This window comes from Sorghum bicolor, chromosome 10 (assembly GCF_000003195.3).
Source record: "Sorghum bicolor cultivar BTx623 chromosome 10, Sorghum_bicolor_NCBIv3, whole genome shotgun sequence".
NCBI classification, from domain to species: domain Eukaryota; kingdom Viridiplantae; phylum Streptophyta; class Magnoliopsida; order Poales; family Poaceae; genus Sorghum; species Sorghum bicolor.
Window position 1 is genome coordinate 54,930,510 of NC_012879.2, and position 27,512 is coordinate 54,958,021.

Genomic DNA, 27,512 nt, shown 5'->3' on the forward strand with positions numbered 1-27,512 from the left:
TGACCGTCGAATGAGACGCTCGTTCTCTGTTTTGTCCTGAAAGCCTGTCCCGTCTGTTATATACTTGATGAACGGGGTACGCCAGTCATGACCACCTTTTGTCGGAGTGGCATCGTCTATGAGCATTGCCTCAGTGGGTTGCTTGTCGACCAGGGGAGAGCCTACGCTGGGCTCGTGGATGTCCTGGACGAAAATACCCCGCGGGATCTGGGCCCGAGATGATCCTAACTTTGACAACGCATCTGCTGCCTGGTTCTTATCCCGGACCACATGGATGTACTCTATGCCGTAGAAGTTGGTTTCCCATTTGCGGATTTCTTTGCAGTAGAGATCCATCTTTTCGTGGGTTGCGTCCCACTCCTTGTTGAGCTGATTGATAACCAAAGCAGAGTCGCCATAGACATAGAGGCGTTTGACTCCCACCTCAACGGCTAGCCTTATGCCGTGCAGGCACGCTTCGTATTCGGCGACATTGTTTGACGCCGGAAAGAGGATCCTAAAGACGTAACGCAGTTTGTCCTTGTTAGGCGACACGAACAATATCCCAGCGCCGGCACCGTTGATGTTCAAGGACCCGTCAAAGAACATTGACCAGTGGTCGGAGACATCGGGAACGGGAGGCTCGTTGAGATCCGTCCACTCAGCAATGAAATCGACCAAGGCCTGAGACTTAACTGTGGTGCGGCTCTGGAACTCCAGGGAAAATGGGCATAACTCCATTGCCCATTTTACAATTCTGCCGTTAGCATCTTTATTGCGCAGAATGTCTCCGAGAGGCAAACTGGTGGTCACCAAGACTCGATGGCCGTCGAAGTAATGTTTCAGCTTTCTTGACGTTATTAGGATAGCATATATGAGCTTCTGTATCTGTGGGTACCTGGCCTTGGACTCGTTTAAGACCTCACTTATGAAGTAAACGGGTCTCTGGACTTTATAGGCATGACCTGGTTCATCTCGCTCGACCACTATTGCTGTGGAAACAACTCGGTCGGTTGCAGCAATGTAAAGTAGTAGGTCTTCATCGGGCTAGGGCGCTGTAAGGACAGGTGGCGAAGTGAGAAAAGTCTTGAGCTGAGTGAATGCGGCGTCGGCTTCCTCTGTCCAAGAAAATTTTTCCGACGCTTTCAAGAGTTTGAAGAAAGGGAGGCCTTTTTCTCCTAGTCTTGAGATGAAGCGACTGAGGGCGGCCATACATCCAGTAAGCTTCTGAATATCCTTGACATTCTTGGGTGGCCGCATGTCGAGTACTGCTTTTACTTTTGAAGGGTTTGGTCGTATGCCGTCACGACTGACAACGTTGCCGAGCAGTAGACCAGAAGGAACACCAAAAATGCATTTTTGGGGTTAAGCTTCCACTTGTACCTATTAAGCGCCTTAAAAGTTCGGTCTAAGTTGTCGATTAGGGTGCTCGCGTCCCTTGTTTTTACGACCACGTCGTCTACATAGGCCTCGACGAGGTCATCACGAATCTCGTCGTGGTGGCATTGCTGGATAGCCCGTTGATAAGTGGCTCCAGCATTTTTGAGTCCGAAGGACATGGTCGTGTAGCAGTATGCGCCAAAGGGAGTGATGAAGGATGTTTTTATCTGATCGTCTTCCTTTAGCGAGATCTGGTGATAACCAGAATAGCAATCTAGAAAAGAGAGGAGTTCGCATCCGGCCGTTGAGTCGACCACCTCGTCGATGCGAGGGGGACCAAAAGGGTCTTTAGGACAGTGTTTATTGAGATCAGTGTAATCAACGCACATTCTCCATTCATTATTCTTTTTGCGTACAAGAACCGGATTGGCGAGCCAATCGGGATGATACACTTCTTTTATGAATCCGGCTGCTAGAAGCCGTGTTATTTCTGTCCTAATAGCCTCCTTTTTGTCACGAGCGAACCGTCGCAGCTTTTGCTTGATTGGTCTTGCGGTTTTCGAGACATTTAAGGAGTGCTCGATCAGGTTTCGTGGGACACCGGACATGTCTGCGGGTTTCCATGCGAAGACGCTCACGTTATCCCTTAGAAACCTGACGAGCGCGTCTTCCTATTTTGGATCCAGATTGGCCCCGATGAGGGCCGTCTTCTCGGGGCTGCCGTCGACCAGCTGTACTTCCCTGTACTCCTTGGATTTTGAATTCTTCCTGGCTGTCTCCTGCTCGGGTAGTCGAAGCTGGTCGGGGGGCAGCTGCGCGGCTTGGGTTGCTGTTTCTGCCATGCGGATTGAGAGGTCTATTGCTTCGGTGATCTTGAAGCTCTCTTCTTCGCAGGTATACGCGGTGTAGACGTTGCCTCTGACGGTTAGGACACCCTTCTCCGTAGGCATCTTAAGGACCAGGTATGAGTAGTGCGGGACTGCCATGAATTTTGTCAGTGATGGTCGGCCCAGTATAGCGTGGTAGGTCCCGTCGAAGTTCGCGACCACGAAGTTGATGAACTCTGTCCGAAAGTGGTCGGGTGTGCCAAATTGGACAGGCAATGTTATCTGTCCGAGGGGCACTGAGCTCTGACCTGGCAAAACCCCCCAGAATTGGGCATCGTAGGGTTTTAGTTGTGCAGGTGATATCTTGAGAGCAGGCAGGCTGTTGCGGAAGAGAATGTCGATGGAGCTTCCCCCGTCCACGAGCACGCGCTCGAATCTGATGCTGTTGATGCAAGGGTCGAGGATCAGAGGGAAACGACCTGGCTCTGGGATAGCGGCCCACTGGTCCTTCCTGCTGAATGAGATCTCCCTGTGCGACCACGGGGGAAATTTTGGGTCTGTGATCAGCACGTCCGTGCTGTCTATGTTGAGGCACGCTCTCTTTAGTAGCTTTCTTTCTCGCTTAGATTTGGAGACCTTGCCCCCGAAGATGGAGTGGACCACGTCAGTGGGGCTGACGTATTGGTGTCGGGGGTCCCTATCTTGGTCCTCATCCTCGTCTTCGTGGTCGTGCCCGTCTCGCTTGCCGTTTTTCTTAGCGGGGTCGTCTTGGGCGGCCCGCCGTGTATAGATGCTTTTGAGGACGCGGCACTCTTCCATGGTATGATTAGACTTTGGATGTAGTTGGCATGGTCTCTTCAACGTTTTGTTGTAGTCTTCTTGGTAGTCCCGCCGGCCGTTAGGACGCTTGACCGTATTTACTTCGTGGTCGTAGTCACGGGGGCGCTTTCCTCTGAAATCGTCGCGGTTGTCGCGCCGCCGATCCCAACCTTCTCTGTGATCGCGGTTGTCGGGGCGGCGGTTGTTCCTGTTGTCGTATCGACCGCGACTGTCATCTCGCCGGGGAGGCTGGTCGGGACCTCTCGCATCGTCTCGGATTAGTTTTTCTGCGTCGTCGGCGTCGGCATAATTTTTAGCTGTGGCGAGGAGCTCCGCCACCGTTGTTGGCCGTTTACGCAACAGCTTGTTCCTTAGCGCTTCATGGAAACGCAGGCCCTTGATGAAGGCAGAGATGGCCTCGTCGTGGGAAATCTTCGGGATCTTAAGGCGCATATCCGAGAATCGTCGAATGTAATCGCGCAGAGGTTCGTTCTTACTGTCCCTTATTCTTTCGAGGTCATACTTATTTCCAGGCTGCTCGCATGTGGCGATGAAGTTGTCGATGAAGGCCTGGCGTAGCTCTTTCCAAGAGTCGAAGGAGTCCTCGGGCAAGCCAAGAAGCCATTGATGACCAGCCTAGTCGAGGACTACGGGGAAGTAGTTGGCCATGACGTGCTCATCTCCCGCTGCTGATCGGACGGCGATTTCATAGAGAGTGATCCAGTTCTCTGGATTTTCCTTGCCATCGTATTTTTTAAGTTTTTCGAGCTTGAAATTGCAGGGCCACACGACCTGGCGGAGGTGTGAGGAGAACTGTCTTAGGCCCGGGGGGCCATGGGTTGCATCGTACTCGATACGGCGCAGGTTTTCGTTGACTGCTCTCTCTGTGGCGCGCCTGTTGATGCGGTCCCGGGCATCTTTGGGAGGGATGTTGTGCCGGAGATCCCTGTGCTGGTTTACTTCTCGACCGCGTCTGCGGTTCTGCTCGTGGTGACCGTCAGTGTCACGACCACCATCGTCACGCCGTGAATCTTTTCGACGGTTGTCGGGAGAGCGACTGTGGTGACGCCTGCTGGGAGGCGGTGAGGTCCGGCTATGATTAGTCTGGTCGGAGGTGGGTTCCGTGTAAGAGACGTCCTGGACTCTCTTGAGCAGAATGGCTGTCTGTCCCATTGCGGCAATCAGGTGTGCTCGGATGCTGGTCCGAACTCCCTGGCACTCAGGGGTATCAGGGAGCCGATCTAAATTAGCCATGGCGACAGCCACGTTGGCGCTTGGTGTCTTGTAGACTGGCTGATCCCCGACCATATCAAAAGCGTCATTAAGATTATGCGGCGGAATTTGTTGTTGCTCGTCTGCGCGCCGTCGGGCGCGATCGGCGTTGCGCTGTTCGCGGAGTTGCCTCTGCTCATTAGTTTCTCCATCAACGACCGGCTCGTCGGCGCTGACGTTGAAAACAATATCCCCTCGCCGGGGGGGAAATACCGGGAAACGAGAGAAACCCGGAGGGTGTGAAGGCAAATCCAGGTCGTAGTCCTCTTCTTCGGTGTTTATAACTTCGGTGGGGACGGAACCGGTGCTTGAGTTGGTACTGGAAGCCTGACCGTTCCGTAGTTCTTGGACTGTCACCATGTTGACGTAGTGACGACCGTTGCTTTTTGGCGACCAACCTGCTTTGCTGAAAACGGATTGGATGTGCCGTGAGTAGAGAGAGGCCGAGTTGTTCAAGCCGCAAGGATAGTCTCCCTTCTTGAGCTTGACGGATCGTCCGGAGGGAGTTGAGGTTACCGTCAGAGACGTTCCTAGCCGTTCGTGTGTAACGACACGAGTTGGCCGACGAGATTTGAAAAAATCCGTTGGGGCAGCTTGATCAGGCTGGCGCAGGACTCCGTCCACTAGCTGGGAGGCTTCAAGTAGCTTGGAATCGGCGCGATCGAGCGCTTGGAGAAGGTCCGAGCAGTCGATCTTCTTTCCCTTGTAGAGCGGGAGCGGTGGTCGGGCGCTTGGTTCCGCCACACGGGTGGTCGGAGTCGACGTGTTCTCAGATTGGATCTGAGTTTCTTTCGGAACCGTGGTCGTGAGGCCGTCGCTGCGCGTCGTCCACGTGATCTGGCCGACGGTGAACGTGAGGCCTTCAGGCACGGCCGCGGAAGCTGGGATCGTGACCATCTTGTTCGCTGGAGAAGTTGCACGCACACCCCCTACCTGGCGCGCCACTGTCGACGAAAGCTAGTCGGCAGTCTACCTTGGGGTATACCCACGGTAGTAGTTTATCGGTAGACGGTGCGCAAACTACGAACTCGATGGTGACGCAAGACACGGACAAGCTTTTTATCCAGGTTCGGCCGCCGAGTTGGCGTAATACCTACGTCCTGCGTCTGGTTGTATTGGATTGTATTGAGAGATAATCTGTCCTAGGGGGGTCCCTTGCCCCTTCTTATATAGTCTGGAGGGCAGGGTTACAGATCCGGAAACTAATCCTAGTCGGTTACAATTGCCATGGATAATTCGATATCAATTCCTATTCTAACCGACTAGAATCCTGCTTGATCTCCACATCTTGTTTCCTTGCGCAAAACTCCAAGCTGTCGGATCAAGCCTTGAACTCGTCTCGTAATGGGCCAAGCCTCCTGGCCCAAGTCTAGCCGTAAGGGTATAGGGGTTTATACCCCCACAGCGACGAGAAAAGATAACTTGACGGCTACTGCATCTGCAAAAATTGAAAAATAAAAAGGGTAACTTGACGGCTACTTCTTGTTTAAAAAAAAGAACGACAGCCAACATCTGCGAAAATTGGAAAAAACTATAGTATATACCCCTCTGTCCCTTTTTAATTGTCGCCGTTGGTGTGCGTGCCACAAGTTTGACTCGATTTGTAGAAAATACGTACAACATTTGTATCTTCAAATAAATTTGTTAAAAAACTAGATTCAAAGATCTTTCTAATGATACTAATTATATATTATAAATATTAATATTTTTTAATATATAATTGTCGATAGTTGTTTTTCGGGAAGCGCAAGCGACAATTAAAAAGGGACGGAGGGAGTACTTTATACGGTATATATATAAGAGGCCGGCGTTCTTTGCCAGTAAGGACTCCATTGGAACGATTTCAGGCTGGAACCGTTAGCTAAAACTATACTTTTAGCTAACTCCCTGAAAGAATTCAGAGCCTCATTCTGCCGTAGCCCTAAATTAGACGATCTCGAGGGATCCAGATGAAAACATTGCGTTCGGATTCGGACCGTCAGTAGCACGTCAGCTGACCTCTAAACCCTCGTCTTCCCGTCCCAAACGTCCATCCCCTGCCTTTCGCCGCCGCCGCACCATCGCCCGAAACCCTAACCCCTTCGCCGCCTCGCTCGGAATCCCAGCCCCCTTCGGCGCCGCCGCGACCGCCGGAGCGGAGGCCATGGACGACGTGTGCGAGGGGAAGGACTTCTCCTTCCCGCAGCAGGAGGAGCGGGTGCTCCAGCTGTGGGCGAAGCTCGACGCCTTCCACGAGCAGCTCCGGCGCACGGAGGGCGGTGAGGAGTTCGTCTTCTACGACGGGCCCCCCTTCGCCACGGGCCTGCCCCACTACGGCCACATACTCGCCGGCACCATCAAGGACGTCGTCACCCGGCACCAGTCGATGCGGGGCCGCCACGTCTCGCGACGCTTCGGGTGGGACTGTCACGGACTCCCCGTCGAGTTCGAGATCGACAAGGCGCTCGGCATCACCAACCGGCAGCAGGTGTTCGACCTCGGCATTGGCAAGTACAACGAGACGTGCCGCAGCATCGTCACCAAGTACGTCTCCGAGTGGGAGGCCATGGTCACGCGCACGGGGAGGTGGATTGACTTCAAGAACGACTACAAGACCATGGACATCAACTTCATGGAGAGCGTCTGGTGGGTGTTTGCCCAGCTCTGGGAGAAGGACCTCGTCTATAAGGGCTTCAAGGTCGCATCTCTAACCTCACCCATAGCTATCTCGAGGCTGTTGATTCTCATAATTCTGAGTTGTATACAAAGTTTGACAATCTTAGGATTCGATGGACTTAGTTTGACAAGCTTAGCATTCATTGAATTGGGAACTTAACAGTGTCTTTGACTGCACATTTACTACATTGCAAATTCTGCTGTGTCTCAATGCGAGAAGTACATCTCCTTCCGTATTTTACTGTTATCATGCTGACATGCTGTTTTGATTGTTTAGATCTATAATTTTATATATGAACTTGTAGCTTGCTTTGAATATTGCTTCTGTAAGGTAAGAGAATGCCGTTTTTATTTTGTTGATCTGAGCTTGTGACAGCACACATATTTCTTTTGGGCTGTGGTGTGGTGTGGTGTGGTTGTAATCTTGGGAGTTGTGTGGCTTGTAGGGTAATCTGTGCACTGTAGTTGCTGCCAATCATTGTAGTTGACAGCAAGTATTATTTTTGTACAAGTTGTTTTTCAATCCTTCTCGAATGAAGTGAAAATAAAAAACAAACAAATAGACTATCTGGCAATACAAATTATCCTCTCTAAAACGAGGAAATGGATCTAAGTTCTATTTTTGTTCATTGTATTGCAGGGAATTCCTTAAAACCTCATGAAATCTTTGTTCTTGGTATAGGTCATGCCTTACAGCACAGGATGCAAAACTGCACTGTCAAACTTTGAGGCAGCACTGGACTATAGGGTTGGTTATTGGCTTCCTAGTTGACCTAGCTAATTTTATTGTTGCTGTTTATAGTAACTGATTTTTAAGTTTTATCCTAGACTGTTCCTGACCCAGCGGTGATGGTATCCTTCCCTATTGTTGGTGATGCGGACAATGCAGCTCTTGTTGCATGGACTACAACACCCTGGACACTTCCAAGTAACCTAGCGCTGTGTGTCAATGCCAATCTCACGTATGCAAAGGTTGGTACTTCGCTGTTTTTGAACCCTATTTTTCTTTTCACTTTGTAATTTTGGCACGCTGTCTTCCTATTCTGCTGCATGTCTACAGGCCACCCAGTTTGTTAGGTCTTTACTGTTCACACACTTCTACTTGTAAACTGCTGTTTATTGCATTCCATTGAGGACACTTACTGTGTACAAACAGGTTAAAGACAAATCAAATGGAGCAGTATATGTTATTGCAGAATCTAGGCTTGGGCAGTTGCCAGTTAAGGCGAAATCTTCAGGAAAGAAGCAGGCACCTTCAAAGGGAGGCAATGCTGAAGCTGTTCAGGATGGTTTGGACAAGGAATCATATGAGCTGTTGGCAAAGATTCCTGGGGCATCCTTGGTTGGCTTAAAGTGAGTACTCTTTTAAATTTAAATCAATTTTGTAGTTGGACTTGTTTCTTCATCACTTACCAGCACTTCAGTGTTAGAACTTGTGAACTAGAATTTCCAATTCTATTTACTCAAGTTGTGACTGGAATACAAAGGTCGTCCTTAGACTAGCTTCCTGTTATCCTTATGTTAGCCACTGGTTTGTTCTGTAAGGTGTTTCCTCTCTAAGTTTGTAACTCCATATAGCTTTGGACTTTGGACATCCCTCTGCACTTTTAGAAAACATTCTGCATTTGGATATCTTGCATTGATATAGCTAGCTTACTCCAACAACAGTTCCACTCCAGTCTACTGAGTACAGAAGTATTGTAGGTTGTGGACACTATTCATTTACCAAAACACTACCACTCTTCAGTCTTAATTGCTGAAGATTGTTTGAGAATATCAAATTCATGTGATAGCAAAGAATTACTGTATTATGTATCTGGAGTTTTTTTGGTTCTTATGGCTGTTACCCTTTTTTTTCTGGTTGCAGATATACTCCTCTATTCGATTTTTTCATTGAACTTCAAGAGACTGCATTTAGAGTGATTGCGGATAACTATGTCACGGATGATAGTGGAACGGGTGTTGTCCATTGTGCTCCTGCTTTTGGTGAAGACGACCATCGTGTTTGCCTTGCTGCTGGGATATTTGAGGTTGGATTTATTTATTCTTTAATTCATGTATATCCTCACGAACTGATGTGCCGTTACGGCTAAGATATTCAGGGTTGAAAATAAACCAGCAATCTCCTTTTTCAGAAACTTGGGGGAATAGCCCTATCTATTTAAATAAAATGACACTATCAAACCAATGATGATCTAACAGTAGGGTAATTTTGGGAAAGGGACATGGTAGTGCCCTGCCTCCACCCTTTACCACTATTCGATCAGCATGCTGCAATTCTAAAGCTACAACATAAATGCTGAATACCTGGACACTCGTTTTTTCTAGCATCTCCTCTCTTTAACATACCCCCCCCCCCCCCCCCCCCCCTAAAACATAAGTGAAGTACAAACTATGCACATTTGAGTTTGAATCTGATTATAGAGCTAGAGGTTAGTTTGGTATTTTCCTAATGTTCACAGTTTGTCTTGAATTACCTTATTGCCACAACATTGTTTATTATCATGAATGAAATCTTGTCATGCTTCTTTGATTGATGCAAACCATCTCTTAGGTGATGGGATGCAATGGTCCTATCTGATTTCTTGTTCTTATTTCCAATTTGGAAGAATAGTCCTTATCTATTATGACTTTATGCATCTTTTTGTACGTTCTATCTCTTGCCAGCTGTTTCTGCTTATGCAAGCATGGCCTTGCTTTATTTATTGTTTTCTATTTTTACCCTTTCCAATGCTTCACGTGCAGACTGCTGGACTTGTTGTTGCTGTTGATGACGACGGGTGCTTTATTGAAAAAATATCTGTTTTTAAAGGGCGATATGTCAAAGAAGCCGACAAGGATATCATCAATGCTGTTAAGGCAAGTTGATGTTTCAGTTTTCCATGGACTAATATCTCATCTCAGTCTTTAAATAACCTTTTCCTCTAGTTGTCCAATCAGCATTCCTTTACCTCTAGTTGTCCAATCAGCATTCCTTTACCTACAGATTTCATATACTTGTCAAATAAGATAAATGCTAAAATATTTCAGTTCCAATGCTAATATGATCGACTATTTTTTATTTTTCCTGAGGATTGTACTCTGAAAAGTGATAAACAACATGAACAGGATAAAGGAAGACTCGTTAGTAAAGGGAGTATTGAGCACTCTTATCCATTTTGTTGGCGATCGGGAACTCCTCTTATTTATCGGGCTGTCCCAAGCTGGTAACCTTCTATTGCTACTGTGCGTATTTGCCTATATATTTTGTCCATATGCTGATAATTTATGATTTTGCCATTCAGCTTGATTTCAAGTTAGTACCAATGCATCTTCTTGTTCTGATAACCTGACAAGCCTCCCCATTACCAACTTCTCTTACCACATGTATTGATCACTTTATGATTTCTTTACCATGTTATAGTGACCCGTATACACAATAAACCATCCTTTTGAACCATTTTCGTTTTCTTTATCCCCTAGGAATATTACCATTACCAATGCTTTATACACAATGCTTTATATGAGTTTTTCCTTTTTGTTTGTCTCACGCCAACTTGGTTGGGATTAAATCACTTTGTTATTATTGTTGTATACGTTACTATGTTACTCATCTCATCTGTCCTTTATTTTCATTATGGTCTTCCTTCTGCAATATTTGTTTCTATTTGAGGGATGTAGCCTGAAAGAGATTTGCTGTAGGTTTGTCAAGGTTGAGAAGATTAAGGACCAGTTGCTGGAATGTAACAAGGAGACTTACTGGGTGCCTGACTATGTTAAGGTATTTTATGGCTTTATGCTCCTGACAGTGCCATGATGATGAAACCTTGTATGGAAAAACGCCATGTGCAGGCGCTCCTCATAGCCCTTAACCGTATTTTGAGACCCATAGAATTTAGATGGCTATGAGGGTATCATGAGATTAACTAAGAGCATCAGATTACTCCCTCCGTTTTAGTAGGTGTATTTTGTTTTGTTAGGGCGAGCCTTTGGCCAACAGTTTCTTTATTAATACATGATACATGACTTTGCAATATAAATTGATGCAGCTAGTTTTGTATTGAAACAATATTTGTGATTATAATTTTGGTGTATCACATTAATGACATACTATTTGAGTAATTGTTGTTCGAAGTCTTGTCCTAATGAAACGAATACGCCCACTAATTTGAGCGGAGGGATAATTAGTTTGTTTTCAGTGATTTTCTGCTTTACAGGTCATGCCCTTCTAAGGGGTTGTATGAGTTGCCTACACCACTTATTATTCTTCTTAATAAAATGATATGCAGCTCTCCGTGTGTTCGAGAAAAAAAATATGTGGAGGCTGTAGATTTGAGTATTTACATTTGGGTCATTTGATTGTTAGGGCTAGCTCTATATGTGAATAATCTAGGTGCATCAGTTTTATCATGAAGAATGAATTATCGACTTATAGTAGTATCTTTCCACAAGCTCTGCTACCAGTCTGAAAATGCCCTTCTTTTGGTAGTGTGCACTGTTTGTCGCAGCTATCTAATTGTAGGCTTTTGAATTCATAAGTATCATCTAAAATTCACTTGTGGATAGTTGTCACAGGAGAATACTGGTACCAATTGATAAAACCTCAACATCACTATGGTTATTTTTTGTAAATAAATGGAAATCAGTCCGGATTGTCTAAAGGTAGTTGTAAAAACAAGGAGGGTTTTGATCAGGGATTCAACATAATGAACCATTACCATTAGGAATAATTGGTCAGTACCTGAAATTTTATAGTCTACATGAGGATCTGCATAAGAGCATTTCCAAGAGTCTGCATAATATTAGATATCTGATTTTCCCTAAACATAAATCCACCCCAAACCGTTTTTTTCCCACAGCAGTTCCCCTAAAATCAACCACCTACTTTTTTTAAAGATAGGGTGGAAGGAGGGTGATTTTGAGGTAGGACATAGGAGGGTGATTTAGGGTGCCACTAAATTTAGGTTGTTGGGTAGTACTGTTGGAGGAGATTTTATGTGCACAAACCTTTTTTTTTTCAATAGTACATGTTGAATATAGGCACCCTTTGAGATAGCTAGTTGTTGCAATTTTGTAGGAGCTCTTGGAAGCACCTTAACTAGTATAAGAAGTTTCCATGGTAACATAACATCCAAATATGTGTCTGGAATTTCAAGAACGACCAGGTTGCTGCTGATGGAATGTTTTTCTAGTCAGTAAACTCTACGAAGATTAGAAGGTTGAGGAATGTGGCAGGCAGTGTTGTCATTTGTTCAGAAAGTAGGTCTGGCATGCACTTTAGAACTCGTGTTGGTGAGCATTAAATCAATATTTTGTTTTAAAAAACAATCTTATTCCCAATGATTGAGATTGGCCGACATGTGATTTGTACTTGTGTATCGTAGTGGATTCCATTTACTGTCTTGGGATAGTGTACTTCACAATCATTTTCATAGGTGCTTGGTCCGGTCTTGGCTTAGATAAGGCACACATTGTTTTGCCATGTGAGTTCTGTTTTTGTCCCATGTTTCTAATATTACTTCCTGTTGTCATATTGTTTGCAATTGATACATAGATACTTACCTGACCTGAAGTATCATCATGAAATTGTTTGGAGAGTTCGTGTGTTTTAACAACTTATTTATGAAGGATATCGCGAAAGGTTTCTGTTTTAACTTGCTTTATTCTTTAACAATGGTTTCCTGCAGGAAAAAAGATTTCACAACTGGCTTGAAGGAGCACGTGATTGGGCTGTTAGCAGAAGTAGATTCTGGGGTACTCCACTTCCACTGTGGATAAGTCAAGATGGTGAAGAAATTGTTGTTATTGATTCTATCGAGAAGCTTGAAAAATTATCTGGAGTCAAGGTTAACATCTCTCTTGGTACTTGCAAGATGAATTCAATTATTTGGATAAACATTCTGGATAAACATTCTTGTGATTTCACAGTATCTTTATTGAAGATTTGAAACAGTGGTTAATCTGTTACATTCTCTCATTCTTTGGTGCTTAGGCATTTCTTGTGGCTAACAATAGAGACTTGTTATTTCAAGATTATCCTGATACCACTCTAGACTTTGTCATAGTAACCTTTGATTTTTCTTTCTAAATATTACATCAGGTCACTGATCTTCATCGACACTATGTTGATGATATTACAATTCCCTCTAAGAGAGGACCTGAGTTTGGGGTGCTCAAACGTGTTGATGATGTAAGTTTCATTGGACCCTTAAGTACTGATTCTTATTTGCATGTGCTGTACATCTTACTTTACACTGATTTTTTTGGTACATTTTTTTTACTTATTATTGATTATTGTTTTTAGCTTTCCAGTTTCCATTAGGCATTAAGATAACTAGATTTAGATGGGAGATAGGTGGAAATGAAATCTTGGCGTAATAGACTCAAGATGATTGAAGTGCAAAACGTTTGCTGCTAGTAATCTGTAATATGACTAGCTGTAGCAATTTGGTCTCAAGAAAGCTAACTTCTGGTGTTTTGAATACTCCCTCCAGTCGCTAATACATGTTTTTATTACTAATTTGCATCCCCTAACAATATTAGTTGATACTAGTGGCTGGACGGAGCATTAACCAAATACATATCAATCAAGGTTTTTAGTTGTCTATAGGTGAGAAACGTCTTCTCTTATTTGCTTAGATTGCTGTAGCATCAGATGTTACCTTAGTTACACTGATGTTGTTGGTAGTATGTAAGTTCCCTTTTGAAGTTTAAATTTTGATTGAAAGCAGTGATGTGCAGTAAGGGCATCCACAATGTATAGATCCAACCCTAGTTCTATACAATGATTTGACATGGCTTGTTAAAACGGTCAGTGTATAGGATCCGTAAATGGGACCCATAGGAATAAAAAAAATCAGCCGGCCTTCTCCTCTCTTCCTCTCGACTTGTGCATCAGCTCCTCTGATTCTCCCTCCCTCTCATGACCGGCCCTTTCTTTCTCCCAACCTAGCTGGATGCCTTCTTGCTCTCTCCCATGGCTGCCCCCTTCTCCCTCACCATGGTAGCCCTCTTGCTCTACCCCACCTAGTCAGTGCGAGAGGGAGGACGTGGTGGCTGCGGGCGGATGGAGGATGTGGTGGCACCGGGCACGAGAGGGAGGACGTGGCGGTGTGGGCGCGAAGTCGCTGCCGCGCTGCTCGGCCATAGTGCCCCACCCTGCCGGTGCGAGGGAGGATGCAGTGGCGCAAGCACAGTTGTTGCGGCTGTGGGATCTGTGATCGCTCATCTGCCATGCCCAGGAGGCAAGGAGTAGGCGAGAGAGAAGCATGATTTTTTATTCTTTGGGAAGAAGCGGGCCCTATCCAAGGGAGCTAGTTCTCTATATATTTGGGCGCACAATGTGAGGGAGCATGATGCATATATAGGAACAGCATAGGAACGCCCATTGCGGACCCTCCAAGATTTCTGAAACAATCAAGCTAATCTCTGCTGGGTTGTTAGGTTACATCTATTTTTGCCTTTTCTTAATCAGAGCTCTTCATTTTTCCCTTTCATGGGCCCACCTTGTATGGGAGCTTTCAGCACTGCGTAGTGCCTACACCCTTTTTTATATGTGTGAAAACTTGGCTTGTCAATACCATTGCCATAATGTTGGTGCATATCAGTGTCTTCAGTTTTGAAATGGTTCACTAAGCAATTATGGTTGTTACCCAGGTTTTTGACTGCTGGTTCGAGAGTGGGTCAATGCCATATGCCTACATTCACTATCCATTTGAGAATCGGGAACTATTTGAAAAGAACTTTCCTGGCAATTTTGTGGCAGAGGGTTTGGATCAAACCCGTGGATGGTTCGTTACTCTCTTTCAGAATAATATGGAGCAGTATAATAGTTTCATTAGGCAGTGATGATTGGAGGGTTCATTTTCTTCCTTCATCAGTTTGTTCAATTGTAGCCTGTGGTGAAATTTCATGATTATTATATGCTATGCCTGTTGTTTCTTATGGCATACTCGTACTGATCCTGAAGGATCAATCAAGAGCTGAGGTCTATTTGTTTTGAAGTCATTTACTTCCTAGAACTTGCTGATGGCTCTACCTAATGACTTAATGCTTTTCTGGTTTTGGTCTCTCTATATGGTAGAGTAATGGCAACAAACATTGCTGTAATAGCCCAGTTACACAGCATTATACTTGTGATGATTGCCTATTATTCACCTTAACTATTAGCTAAAAATCTGCTCATTAATGACTATGAACCTAGACACTAACAAGAATCTGGACATGTACACAACACACACATATTGATGACCAAACTCTGCTGCTTCATTTTTGTGCAGAAAACATGAATATTTTACTACGTGCTTGACCTCATTCCATTTCTTTGTCATGCTCATGCACATCAAGTTTTCTCACTAAAAGGCTCTTAATTTCTTCCACTTTATACTTATGTCCTTTACACTTCATGTCCTTATTATAAAATGTGTAACTTGCATTGATCTACACTTTTGAATCTGATATGGTTCTTAATACTTCTTTTTTGTTTAATCCTAGATTAGTTCCTCCCAAGGCTGTTAAGAACAGAATCTCATTTTTTTGGTTATAGGATATTAGAATGTATTTGGTGCTGAAAGCATGTAATCGTGACTTCATGCCATGCTCATTAATAGCGGGTATTTCACCTTTATGATGTGCCTTCATACTGCAGGTTCTATACTTTGATGGTTCTCTCAACAGCACTGTTTGGGAAGCCTGCATTTAAGAATCTTATATGCAATGGCCTTGTCTTGGCTGAGGATGGTAAGAAAATGAGCAAGAGTAAAAAGAACTATCCTCCACCCAAAGATCTCATTGACGAGTTTGGAGCGGTATGTGGTGCTTGGCTGCTTGCTTTGAATAAGTCAATGGCTGTTACTGGAAGATACATGCAGCAGACTCGGTGTTGGAATTATTAATTAGAATGAAATTTGTTCTGTTTCAGGATTCTCTGCGACTATATTTGGTAAACTCTCCAGTTGTACGTGCAGAGTCTCTACGATTCAAACGTGCTGGTGTCTTTGCTGTTGTAAGTTTATTTATTGAAAGCTTTGTGCTTCCTTATTATCTTTTGGCCAGGCTACTGGTCTGCATAGATCACATGATATCATTTACCCAAAGCTATCAATAATTGCTATCTTGAGGAAAAGAACATGACCCCCTGATTTCACCCACAATTTGACATGCTTTAATTTATCAGGTGAAAGATGTCTTCCTGCCATGGTATAATGCGTACAGATTCTTTGTCCAAAATGCAAAGAGACTGGAATTTGAGGGTCTTGCCTCATTTTCTCCGATGGAACAAGCAGTACTTCTGAAGTCATCCAATGTGTTGGATCACTGGATAAACTCTGCAACTGAAAGTCTTGTTAGCTTTGTTCACCAGGAGATGGATGCATATCGGCTTTACACGGTTGAATGTTTTCACAGTTTTTCTGGATATTAGTTCCCTTGTAAGATCTTTCTGTGTTATGATCATTTGATGTAATTACCCCTGCAGGTTGTGCCATATTTGGTAAAATACATTGACTATCTTACTAACATATATGTGCGTTTGAACCGCAAACGGTTCAAAGGACGTACTGGAGAAGAAGACTGCAGAATTTCTCTTTCAACACTCTACCATGTAAGTATATATCCAGTAACATACACTTCATCTGGTTAATGCTGCTGCAAAGTGTCTATGTATTACTGAAAATGGTATTTTAAAGCAAGCTCATACATAATTTGTATAGGGTTGTATCGTGGTGATTCTGTTGTTTTGCTTCACTGTGATATGTTAATCTGAACATCTGAAACAATCCTGGACATCAAATATCACCTGTTTCATCATTTATGTACCTTGAAATATTTAAAGCTCCCAATCATGCATACTTTGTTTTTTTTTGTTTTTTGTTGGTTCATTCTCCAGTTGCTTATAAGATACTTGAATTATGAAAATGCAGGTTCTTGTAACAACTTGTGTGGTGATGGCTCCATTTACACCATTCTTTACTGAAGTTCTTTATCAAAATTTGCGGAAGGTGTCAAGTAAATCTGAGGAGAGCATTCACTTCTGCAAGTTCCCTTCCACAACTGGCGAGGTAATTGTTCATCTAAACATTCCATTGTGTCTTATTTTAGCAGATTGACTTATGACTTAAATATTTGATTTTGTTACATTGCCAGAGAGATGAGCGTGTTGAGCAAAGTGTAAATAGGATGGTGACCATCATTGATCTTGCACGTAATATTCGTGAGCGGCATAACAAAGCTCTCAAAACACCACTCAAGTATGTCTAGGCTTCCTTAAATTTTTGCATGTGTATGTTTTCTGTGACGATGTGAATCACTTTGGCAGATTATGCTTATAATACGGTCTTAAGCATGAAATGTGAGAAATCTTGGCTGTAGTAGTGGTACTCATAATAAGGTTTATAATTTGAGTTGTGTTTTTTTTTAATTCCTGTACATGTAACTTGAAGAATTTGTGTATACAAAGTATAAACATCAAGATGGTTGAAGCTCTTGAAATCAGATGGAAATATAGTACGTTTTATACTAATTTTTTTCATAACATTTAAAAATAAGGGGGGGGGGGGGGGGGGGGGGGGGAATGTGTACTGCATTTAGTAGCATTCAACTGTGTCATTTGGTGACTGATTTATGTTTCAGGGAGATGGTGGTTGTGCATCCAGACAATGACTTTCTTGAAGACATCACTGGCAAACTAAAAGAGGTTGGTTAGACTGAAACCTATGGTCATTTACTTCTCTTCCATTCTGAAGTTATGGAACTGTTTCACGGTTATCGATCAGTCATTTCTAGTTTTTTCTTAGTCTTCATGAAATTTGATTCTTCATTGGTGGATGCTAACTACATCTACTTCATTCCATGTAGTATGTCATGGAGGAAATCAATGTTAAGACTGTCACTCCATGTAATGACCCCTTGGTGTATGCTTCTCTGCGAGCCGAGCCTAATTTCAGGTATGATTAGTTCAATGCACAAATATTGCACATTTGCACCCACTGCTCAATGCTTGTGGTATTTCATAGCGTGCTAGGAAAAAGACTTGGAAAAGACATGGGCAAAGTATCAAATGTGGTGAAGAAGATGACTCAGGAAGAGATCTTAGCCTTTGAAAAAAGTGGAGAGATTTCATTCTTTGGTCATTGCTTGAAGCTAGATGATATCAAGGTAATGTTCCATATACATGCAGTCCTTGGTTTGATGGCAATAACAGTTGTCTATAACTCAACATTGGGTGACTGTATAAGCTTATGACTTGCAACTTCCCAGTGCTTGGATGCTGGAAAGAAATATCTTCATCTAGCAAATAGTTTTCAATTAGTATGATTAGAAGAAGACTACTACGTCCCAAAAAGTAAGACCTTAGAGTTATAGGGTTTGTGGCAGGTTTATGCTTTCATCCTCATATGCTCGTCACTGGGCATGGAATACTTCAGTGTGACGTGTTTCTGTTAGACCTCACATGGTGTTTATTTCAGTTTTCTGCATCTTCACCATTTCTACAAATTTTTACTTGTAGACTTTTTTATTTTTAGGTCGTCCGACAATTCAAGCGTCCTGAAAATGTGTCAGAGAAGGAGATTGATGCTGCAGGAGATGGTTTGTCATGAATATGCTACTTTGTCTAGTTAGTTTGGATAATCTTTCTGCTAACATCCCTGTATTGCTTTTGTTATAGGTGATGTTTTAGTCATTTTAGATCTACGAGCTGACCAGTCATTGTTTGAAGCTGGAGTGGCCCGAGAGGTAGGTGACGAGTTTTATATTTCTGTACAAGTTTTAGAATATTGTTTCTGAAACTTCAGTATGAAAAATATATAAGGTTGCCCAGGACCTTGATTGCTTATTTGCTTAATTTATATTCTAATATGGTAACTATAAGTACATCTGTGCAGGTTGTGAACAGGATCCAGAAATTGCGGAAGACTGCTCAGCTTGAACCTGCTGATCCAGTTGATGTGTATTATGAATCTGTGGGTAATGACAAAAACACACTGGGAGAGATTTTGAAGTCACAGGTTAGTTATAACTTGTTGATCAACACGATTCTTGTTTTGGAATATCTTTTTCATGAAAACTACTTTATTCTGTACAGGATCAGTATATCAGAGGCGCACTTGGTTCACCAATTGTTCCAAAGGAAATAGCACCAACAGATGTTGTAAGTTCCGATACTCAGCCTCAATCCTCTTCGTTGCACCGATGATCTTCAGATACAACTGGAATATTGCATCCAACTCAAACATATGCACCCTTGGCATCTTCAGTTCTTCACCAGTTGCTTTTGATTGTTGCTTAGTATACTGCATCTTTTTAGCAGTGGTGGTCTTATGTATTTTTTGCATGGATTTGAACTGGTTCTACCATTTTTTCTTAATGAATGATAAACAGCTCTCAGGTGTATTCAGCAAAAAATATATATATATACTGCGTTTGGAGATACCTGTATTCTGATAATGTCCTTTTTTTTCCATGGCAATGGGTCTTTTTTTATTTGAGTTTCTTGTCATAATATGCCCAAGTACAAAAAAAAAACTTTCTTTTGCTTGGCTTAGCTTCGCATGTCTGATCTACATTTTGAGCCTGTCATTTAGGATTACACGGGCAATATTTAGAGTTTATCAAACTGGTGTTTGCAGGTAGTACTTGGCGAGGAGTCGCACAATGTACACGACATGTCATTTGTCATATGCATTGCAAGGTCCACCCCAATTCTTTCACCAGATCTTCTTTCTCATGCCTCAGGTAAATCTTGCTGAATCCAGAGTACAATTGTGAACTACCCATGCAGACATTAGCTATTTCAGTTTTGACTGTGCAGTCCTGTGGACAGTCTGAATAATTTATGCACGTACTCTGATGAAACAGGCAACAGCAATCATGTGGAGGCATTGAGAGTATATCTTCTGTCAAGGTCTCTTTCCAGATTGAAGAACGATTTCCAAAGTGGAAATGGCATGGTAAGCAGTCAACGCCGCATGCTTCTTCCTTCCTTTTCAGAAAGGGTATTCCTTTTTTGCTTATGTCTACATTATTCCAGATTACGGTCGACAGCATTGAAGGTTATCCACCAATCAGCTTACAGCTAGGAAAGCATGTTTTTCTAAGTGCAGGGGATTTTTATCTGGCTACTCGATCCTAATTTCGTTTGCAGCACCCCAATTTTGACTGATTCACCCATTATTTTGTCGCAATCAGCTTGAACAGCTTGGTTCCATTTATACATGGCACCAAAGTCATGTATTCACATTCATCAGTTAAAGGTTGAAAAATCTCAATGTATGCTATACCATGATATGCATCTGTGCCCCCTGGGCACATGTGAATTTTCAAATACCAGGCTATGGGCTTCCATACGTATGGTGAATTATGAGCAGATAGCATGTTTACAAGTCTCTTGGGTGTTTGGTTTTTGAGGATCTGTGGGGTCCATCAGACTTTGATGAATGAATCCATTGCATCCTACAAACCGACGAGTGGTAAGACGAAAGGCCACTCAGTTTCTCAAACCAAGCTCCTCTCCCAAAGACATTGCGAATTGAGTTGCGGCACATGCATAGAGCACTAAATGTAACTAATTGCACAGTTTAAATTGCGAGATGAATCTTTTGAGTCTAGTTAGTATATAATTGAACAATATTTGCTAAATACAAATAAAAGTGATATAGTAGTGAAATCCAAAAAGTTTTCACAACTAAACAAGGCCTGAGCTAAAGGAGTAATAACTATGTCGCCTGCTCGATGCTTATACGTTTCCCCCCCTTGGGTCATAGTCTAGTTCTGCACGTTGATCTAGCTCTACTACTTAATTACGATTTGTATAACCTACTCTGAAGAGTAAAAAAATGGTCTTGCAATTGCAATGGTCAGGCATACAGAGGTTGTGAATGTACATTGCCGCTTCAGACTTGGCAAGCGAAGTTGGTCATGCATCGGCAGTACATTTTGTTTACTCAGCAATGGCGAGGGGTAATTTTATGCAGTGCTGGCCTTTGATTGTTGCTCAAGCTTTTGACACTGCAAATCCGATGCAGGAAATTACACATTTTCGACATTATTTTGCTCAACATTGCGAAACACACATTCTTCCTAGTACTACTATGTTCTCCTCTTCCCAGGGAAGGGAGGACAACAAACACCATGAGGAGAGTTGTTAAAATTCTCTCACATCACACCACAAGTCCACAAGCAAAGCCATGACGACTGACCCACGCAGCAACATCAAACTCCAGCAGGCAGCGGCCGGAGTCCGGAGATCGGAGAGGACACAACAAGTTCACGTGGGCTTGAGGTCCTGAAACATGGAGTCCCACTTGATGTCGTCGTCGTCGCCGGCGCCGCCGTCCTCGTCGTCGTCCTCTCCACCCTCCTCGTCGTCCTCATCCTCGTCGTGGTAGCAGTCATGGAACATCAGGCTCGCCTTCTGAGACGACGCCGACAGCCTCGCGCCGCCGCCCCTGAGTCCGGCCCCTCCGGCGACGACGCCGTCGGTGATCATGAGCACCATCTTCTTGGTGGCGCTGGCGCTCCCGGTGCTCTTCCGCTGCACGGCGCCGACGCGGACGGCGTCGTCGCCGCTGCAGATCCTCGGGACGACGGTGACCGACGACGCGCCCCTCCGGCTCCTCCCGCCTCCGTCTCGTCCTCCGCCTCCTGCCAGCCGGCGCACGCAGCGGGACAGGCACCTGGTGGCCCTGCGCGCGAGCCGCGAGGCCGCCGAGGACGAGGCGCCCGCCGCCTCCGCGCCGTCGTCCGCCTGCTTCTTTGCCAGCTTGAGGATCTCGAGGCGGTGCTTGGCGACGGCGATGCCCATGCTCTTGAGCAGGTCGTGGTCGAAGTGCGCCGCGTCCCCGGGCTCCAGCTCGTTCCGGCTGAACAGGCGCCCGTACTCGTACGTCAGCGACGGCGCCAGCCCCGTCCGCGACAGCCACGCGTACCAGTCCATGCGCGGTGGCGCGGTGGCCGGCCTGCCCTCCGCCCCTCCCTCAGCTCCCTTTTCCAACACCACTTGCTCGCTTCCCTTCCCGCGGCTGCGTGAGCACAGGACAGCACAGGACCCAGCGCCCTCACGAGGCCCCCTCACTGCTCGCCCGCCGGCCGCCGCAACTGCTCGCGCCAGGATTTATAGGACAACTCAGGGAGGGAGACTGACACTGACCAAGCTGGTAGTAGAAGGGAGCTCGCAGCTGCAGCAGAGCACGGCCCAGGTCACATGCATGCCTGAACAGAGAGCGAGTAAAAATTCGTGGACGTAACACCAACGCGTATGCGCGCGCGCAGGCAAATCTTGCGGCCGGCGTATGTACAAAAGCTTGGATTCTGAGCACGGATGGGTACAGGATCCAACACCGATGATGTACAGTACAGTGTGTGCACATCCTTATCTTAAACTAAAACGTCATGGGAAATACATTATACATACACCCAAGATCTTTTTTTTTAAAAAAAAATACATACACCCAGAAATGAAGGTCAAAAGCTGCCAGTAGCTAGGCTGATCGATCTGACGCAGATCGCGGTCCATCTACATCCTGTCAGTGTCACCACAAGGTGGTGGCCGGTGGCCATGGACTCTCGATCGATTGGTCACATGCCCCTGCAAAAGTGGAGCTGCAGCTAATGGATGGCTTCCCTTTTTCAGCATGAATAAACTACCACTGTGTGTGAACTCCGAAGGTTTTTTTTACAACAACAGTGAAGGTTGTTAAGGGTCCGTTTGGTTGAGTACGGTAAAATTTATCGTCCATTACATCGAATGTCTGGCCACATGTAGTAATTTACGAAATAAATCTTTTGAGCCTAATTAGTGTTGCTGCCTTTGCTGGGGACTTTGTGGCGTACTCTGCTGGCGTTGGGCTTTATGATCATTATGATGGATTCAGGTCGTCATGGTACTTTTTCTATGCGAAAGACGCATGTAATCTCTATCCACTTGAGATTTCTTTTGGCTTTGGGTTGGGGGCAATGCAATGCAAAAGATCACTTGAGATGTTTTGAGAGGGAGACACGAATGAATGATGATGGCTGTTGCGTTGGTTGCGAGGAAGGACCACGGACACGTAAAGGCGGGGAAGGACGCGAGCAAAGCGGGCGACGTGGGTACGGTGGTGGCCGTGGCAGGGGAGAAATGTGACCAGGGGCCCACGTGTCTGTTACACTATATGTGTTACTGCTTCGTTTTACTAATACGATCGGACGGTAGAAAATTCCGCCATTTGCTGGTAGTACTGTACAGTACAGTACATCACAGCGTGAGTATGGGGACAATGTATAGGGGAGGAAAAACTGTGAAGAGTCTTTGGAGCCACACTTCGTGCGATGCATGTGTAGACCTTTATTACTTCTTGTCTGGTCATGGAGCGAGCTATATTAGAGGAAGTCACGAGATACGTAAAAGATTAGGCATGGGCAAAAGTGAATTGGGTAGTAAATTACTAGCAGTAATACATATAGTAAGCGTTAGATTCACATGGGTGGTTGGAATCTAGGCTGACCCGTAGCTGCATGGCTCAAGCAAATGCGCGCGACGGCTATGATGAGTAGTTTGTTTAGCCATGCCTGCCTAGTAAACTAGTTTCGCGCCAAAAAGAGTAGTGACAGAGAAGTAAAAGAAGGCTCATTCATAAAGAGTAGGGGTTGACTACCAAAAACATGTACTCCCTCCATATACACATAAAGGAAGTCGTTTAGGACAATGACACAGTCTTCAAACCTTAACTTTGACTCTTTATTTTTATAAAAATATTTATCAAAAAGTAGGATATGTATATTTTTATGAAAGTATTTTTCAAGACAAATCTATTTATATGGTTTTCACATTTCCAAATTCAACAACTTAAAAGTTATTCATGATTCATATTTCTAATATTTGACCAAAATTTTGTCCAAAACGACTTTCTTTACGGGTATAGAGGGAGTATATGGCGAGTAAAAACTTTTGTTGGCACGTAGGCTCTATGCTGTTTAGCTTGCCTCCATGCATCTAAAGAACAGGAGAGGAAACAAAACGGCGCACTGATCTGAATTCTTGTCCTAATAGCAACTAATATATATTACTCCGTACTCCATATATATATATATGGCAGCGCAATTCTACACCTTAGGTGTAGAATATTATTCTACACCTTAGGTGTAGAATATTATTCTACACCGCAAGTCAAAACTGAGCAGAAAAAATACTGAGCAATACTGAACAACGTTTAGTATCATCCAGTGGTACACCTAGGACTGCGAAATATTGAATAATACTGAAACACAGGTACTGAACAATACTGAATTTTGTTCAGTATAACACTTTGGTGTAGAATAGTATTTCTACACCTAGAGTGTAGAATAGCACTTATATATATATATATATATATATATATATACACGATCTGCTCCGATCCGGCCGGTGTACTAAGCAAATGGTAAAGCCCCCTCATAATAAACTGATTTGAATTTGAATACATTGTGATATATATAGGAGTAGTATTGTGGATCCCTAGCCTAGCGTACGCGCAATGCCAATACTGCAGCCAGCTCGCGGCCAAGGAAAGGAAGGCAGCTTCAGTCAACGGCGGTACGGAACGGGTTAACTCAGCTGTACGGGAGCACGTCCGGCCTCAGCCCCCCCGCGCGCGCATCCATCCATCCTCCGACGACGGCCGATGGGCGGAAAACGCGTGAAACGCATCAATTCGGCGCCCGTGATCCGGCCGTCCCGGCCCGCACGCCACGCCACGCCACCTCGCCGTCGACCGGCGGACGGCCGGGCGCGCTCCCAGCTGGCGCGCGTCGTCGTCGCACGGGGCTACGGCCTAGTACGTGCCCGGCCCCGGCGCTTGGGACGAGATGATTGCGCGCGCGCGCGGAAGCCGGGCGATCCTGGGCGGAAGGACGGGCAGGATCATTGCGCCCGCGCACTTGGTGTCGTCGTGTCGCCCGGGTCGGCGGGGCCGCCGGCGCCTGGGCGAGGGGGAGGGGGGCACGCATCATGCACACGGCGTTCTTGTGTTAATAAAAGTTGCTAATGTTATCCTGTGTGTACTAGCTACTGGTATTCTACTAACTCCGCGGATCATCACGTTGCTCATTTTTTTCCTTATATATATATATATATGGTAAATTTTTCATACTCCCTAGCAGTAATTACTCCCTCCTCCAAACCCTGTACATTACTAGTCTCGCCTTTAACTCTTTCTTAGCGGGTCAACAAATGAGTACACCCGATAGGATCTATGGTCCGGTGTCATCCGAGATTTACGCCGATACGACGTTTGTATCCAGATACAGAGTATTTCAAAGTGAGCAGTGCCCCAAACCCCGCAACTGGTGGCGGCCGGCGACCTTCTCCATCCCCCATCGGCCACCGGCGGGGTCACACATGGGAGCCGGAGCCTCCGCAACCCGGCGGCGGCGGCCCAACCCCTCCACGCCCGACCGCAGTGGCCAGTACCTGCCTCCTCCCCTTGACGGTCTGTCCAAGCCCACGCGCATGGAGGCCCCTGGCGGTGGCGTGGCCCCCACACCATAGCAGCGCGACGGGCGGCGAGCCCCCTCTCCTCATCCCTGGTGCACCAGATCCGGAGTTGACGGGGGAGTGAAGGTTCTTCAATGGCGCCCCCTCCTTCCTACTTGCATCATCGGCAGATCCGAAGGCCTAGTATCGAAGACAGAGGGCGGGCGATGGCCTGCCCCTACTCAGAGCCGAGGATGGCGGCCGACGCACGATCACGTGGTGCTTGCATTTTGCCTGCGGTAGCTGCTGATGGTGTCCGGTAGCCTGCACGGTGGCAGGCTGGGAGCGCTGCAGATGACGGCCGACATAGGTCCGCCCCTGTCAACAGGTATATCAGCATACTAGTTTCTTGTTTTTATTTCGCAGTCTCTTTGTCACGCATCTGCTATCATGGAACGGTCTTATGATGATTGCGATCCATATATTTTCAACCGAGTAGCAAGTGCATTCATCCTCGTCAAGTTAATCGGCACATTTGACCCACCGCCTCGTTGAGGTGGACGAAATGCCCTGCTAATGTCCATCCGGTCACACAGTTCATCCGACAAGTCAATGCGGTGACTAGGTAATGTCCTTTGCCTCCAAATCTTCTCAAATCACCCCTATGATACTATATACGCATGCCTGCTCTGATCCTTTTACCACGGTATATCCAACTTGTAACAGCAGATCGAGACAGGACACAGGAGCAATGGCGCCTGCAATTCCATGGTTCCGTTCTCCATATGAGTATTATCTGATATTTTAGACTAGAGTATCCTTGAATACTTCTTTAGATTAGATTAGATTAGATTAGAAAGAGGGAACAGACTACTCCAATCTAATGGTACAAAAATGTAATCTTTTTTAAAAGAAGTATGCATACATACTCCTTTTAAAAAAGTATGAGTACAGTATATCACGTGAATGTAATGCACATACACTCCAATTGTGTGGTTTTAAGTATGCACTTATACTATCATAATCTAGCGTATGCATGCATACTTTATTTCAAAAAGTATGTAAAAATACTCTATTCTAAAAAGTATGTACATGTACTGTTTTATGAAGAAAAAAATATGTACAGGTAGTCCAATCTGTAAAAATACTCTATTCTAAAAAATATGTACAGGTACTATTTTATGAAGAAAAGAAAGTATGTACAGGTACTCGATCCAATCCAAAAAGTATGTATAAATACTCTATTTTAAGAAGTATGAAGTACGTATAAATACTCTATTCTAAGAAGTATGTACAGGTATTCCATTCTAGAAAAATATATTTATACTCTATTCTACATATATTTCATTCTAAAAAGTATGTATAAATACTTTATTTTAAAAAGTAAGTATAAATAAATACTCATCCACAACGAATTACAGCTGTGATAATTAATTAATTAAATTTGTTAAATGCGTGACACATGCCTAATTGGATCCTCCGAGTATCTACTACCCGGTATGGCCAGGGTTGACGTAGCTATAGTACAAAACAAATAGAGAGTAACTACTCCCGGGAGTATATATATATATAAAATATTCGCGTGGTAAGATCTAGAGTATCTTAATATAAGTATATAAACATACTCAAATCGATAAACAAGTATGAATACATACACAATGTAGTTTATTGAAGATGAGAGTAACTACACGTACGTGTACAAAGGAATTTCCATATATATATATATATATATATATATATATATATATATATATATATATATCCACGTATGATCATTAGCATTATGTTTTTCAACTAATATATGTCATCACGTTGCCGTAAAGGACGCCGGTTTTTCCTTTCCCACGTTATGTATATATGAATGTACGATACTTCTTCTTCCGTCATGAAATATAAGGCTTTGCACGTATTTCAAAATTTAAATTTTGTTATTTTTCACTAACAACTGGCCTAACCATATAAAAGTTATGTTTACAACTATAAATATAGTAACATTACATTTGTATTTAGAAATACTTTCTAATAACTAAGATTTTGTTCCTATAAATTATATATATATAAGAGAGATTATAGGCCAAAAATATGTTCCTGAACACGACACCAATAAGTCAAATCACATCTTATATTTTGAGATAGAGGGGAGTAATATAATATAAATAGTATGATTACATGGT

The 27,512-nt window shown here is 44.3% G+C and overlaps 2 protein-coding genes across 2 annotated transcripts; one reads left to right on the forward strand and one right to left on the reverse strand.

The window, feature by feature from the left end:
• Positions 6,271–20,290, forward strand: LOC8058407 (isoleucine--tRNA ligase, cytoplasmic). Its single transcript, XM_021449288.1, has 27 exons — positions 6,271–6,954; positions 7,615–7,680; positions 7,761–7,904; positions 8,089–8,285; positions 8,800–8,962; positions 9,678–9,791; positions 10,041–10,138; positions 10,614–10,692; positions 12,599–12,757; positions 13,012–13,101; positions 14,568–14,701; positions 15,559–15,718; positions 15,832–15,915; positions 16,087–16,299; positions 16,387–16,512; positions 16,832–16,969; positions 17,055–17,158; positions 17,541–17,604; positions 17,766–17,854; positions 17,924–18,065; positions 18,434–18,497; positions 18,577–18,644; positions 18,794–18,916; positions 18,994–19,059; positions 19,538–19,643; positions 19,767–19,858; positions 19,939–20,290. Exons 1-27 carry the CDS (start codon positions 6,421–6,423, stop codon positions 20,038–20,040), a joined length of 3,519 nt encoding a protein of 1,172 aa, XP_021304963.1. The 5' UTR covers positions 6,271–6,420; the 3' UTR covers positions 20,041–20,290.
• On the reverse strand, positions 20,737–22,263 carry LOC8058409. The gene has a single exon (XM_002438697.2). The coding sequence runs from the start codon at positions 21,841–21,843 to the stop codon at positions 21,175–21,177; it is 669 nt and encodes a 222-aa protein (XP_002438742.1). The 5' UTR covers positions 21,844–22,263; the 3' UTR covers positions 20,737–21,174.

Coding starts and splice junctions, on each gene's coding strand:
- LOC8058409 (XM_002438697.2), bottom strand. CDS start 21,843: ATGGACTGGTACGCGTGGCTGTCGCGGACGGGGCTGGCGCCGTCGCTG.
- LOC8058407 (XM_021449288.1), top strand. CDS start 6,421: ATGGACGACGTGTGCGAGGGGAAGGACTTCTCCTTCCCGCAGCAGGAG. Junction 6,955..7,614: donor TCGTCTATAAGGGCTTCAAG/GTCGCATCTCTA, acceptor TTCTTGGTATAG/GTCATGCCTTACAGCACAGG. Junction 18,498..18,576: donor GATTGATGCTGCAGGAGATG/GTTTGTCATGAA, acceptor CTTTTGTTATAG/GTGATGTTTTAGTCATTTTA.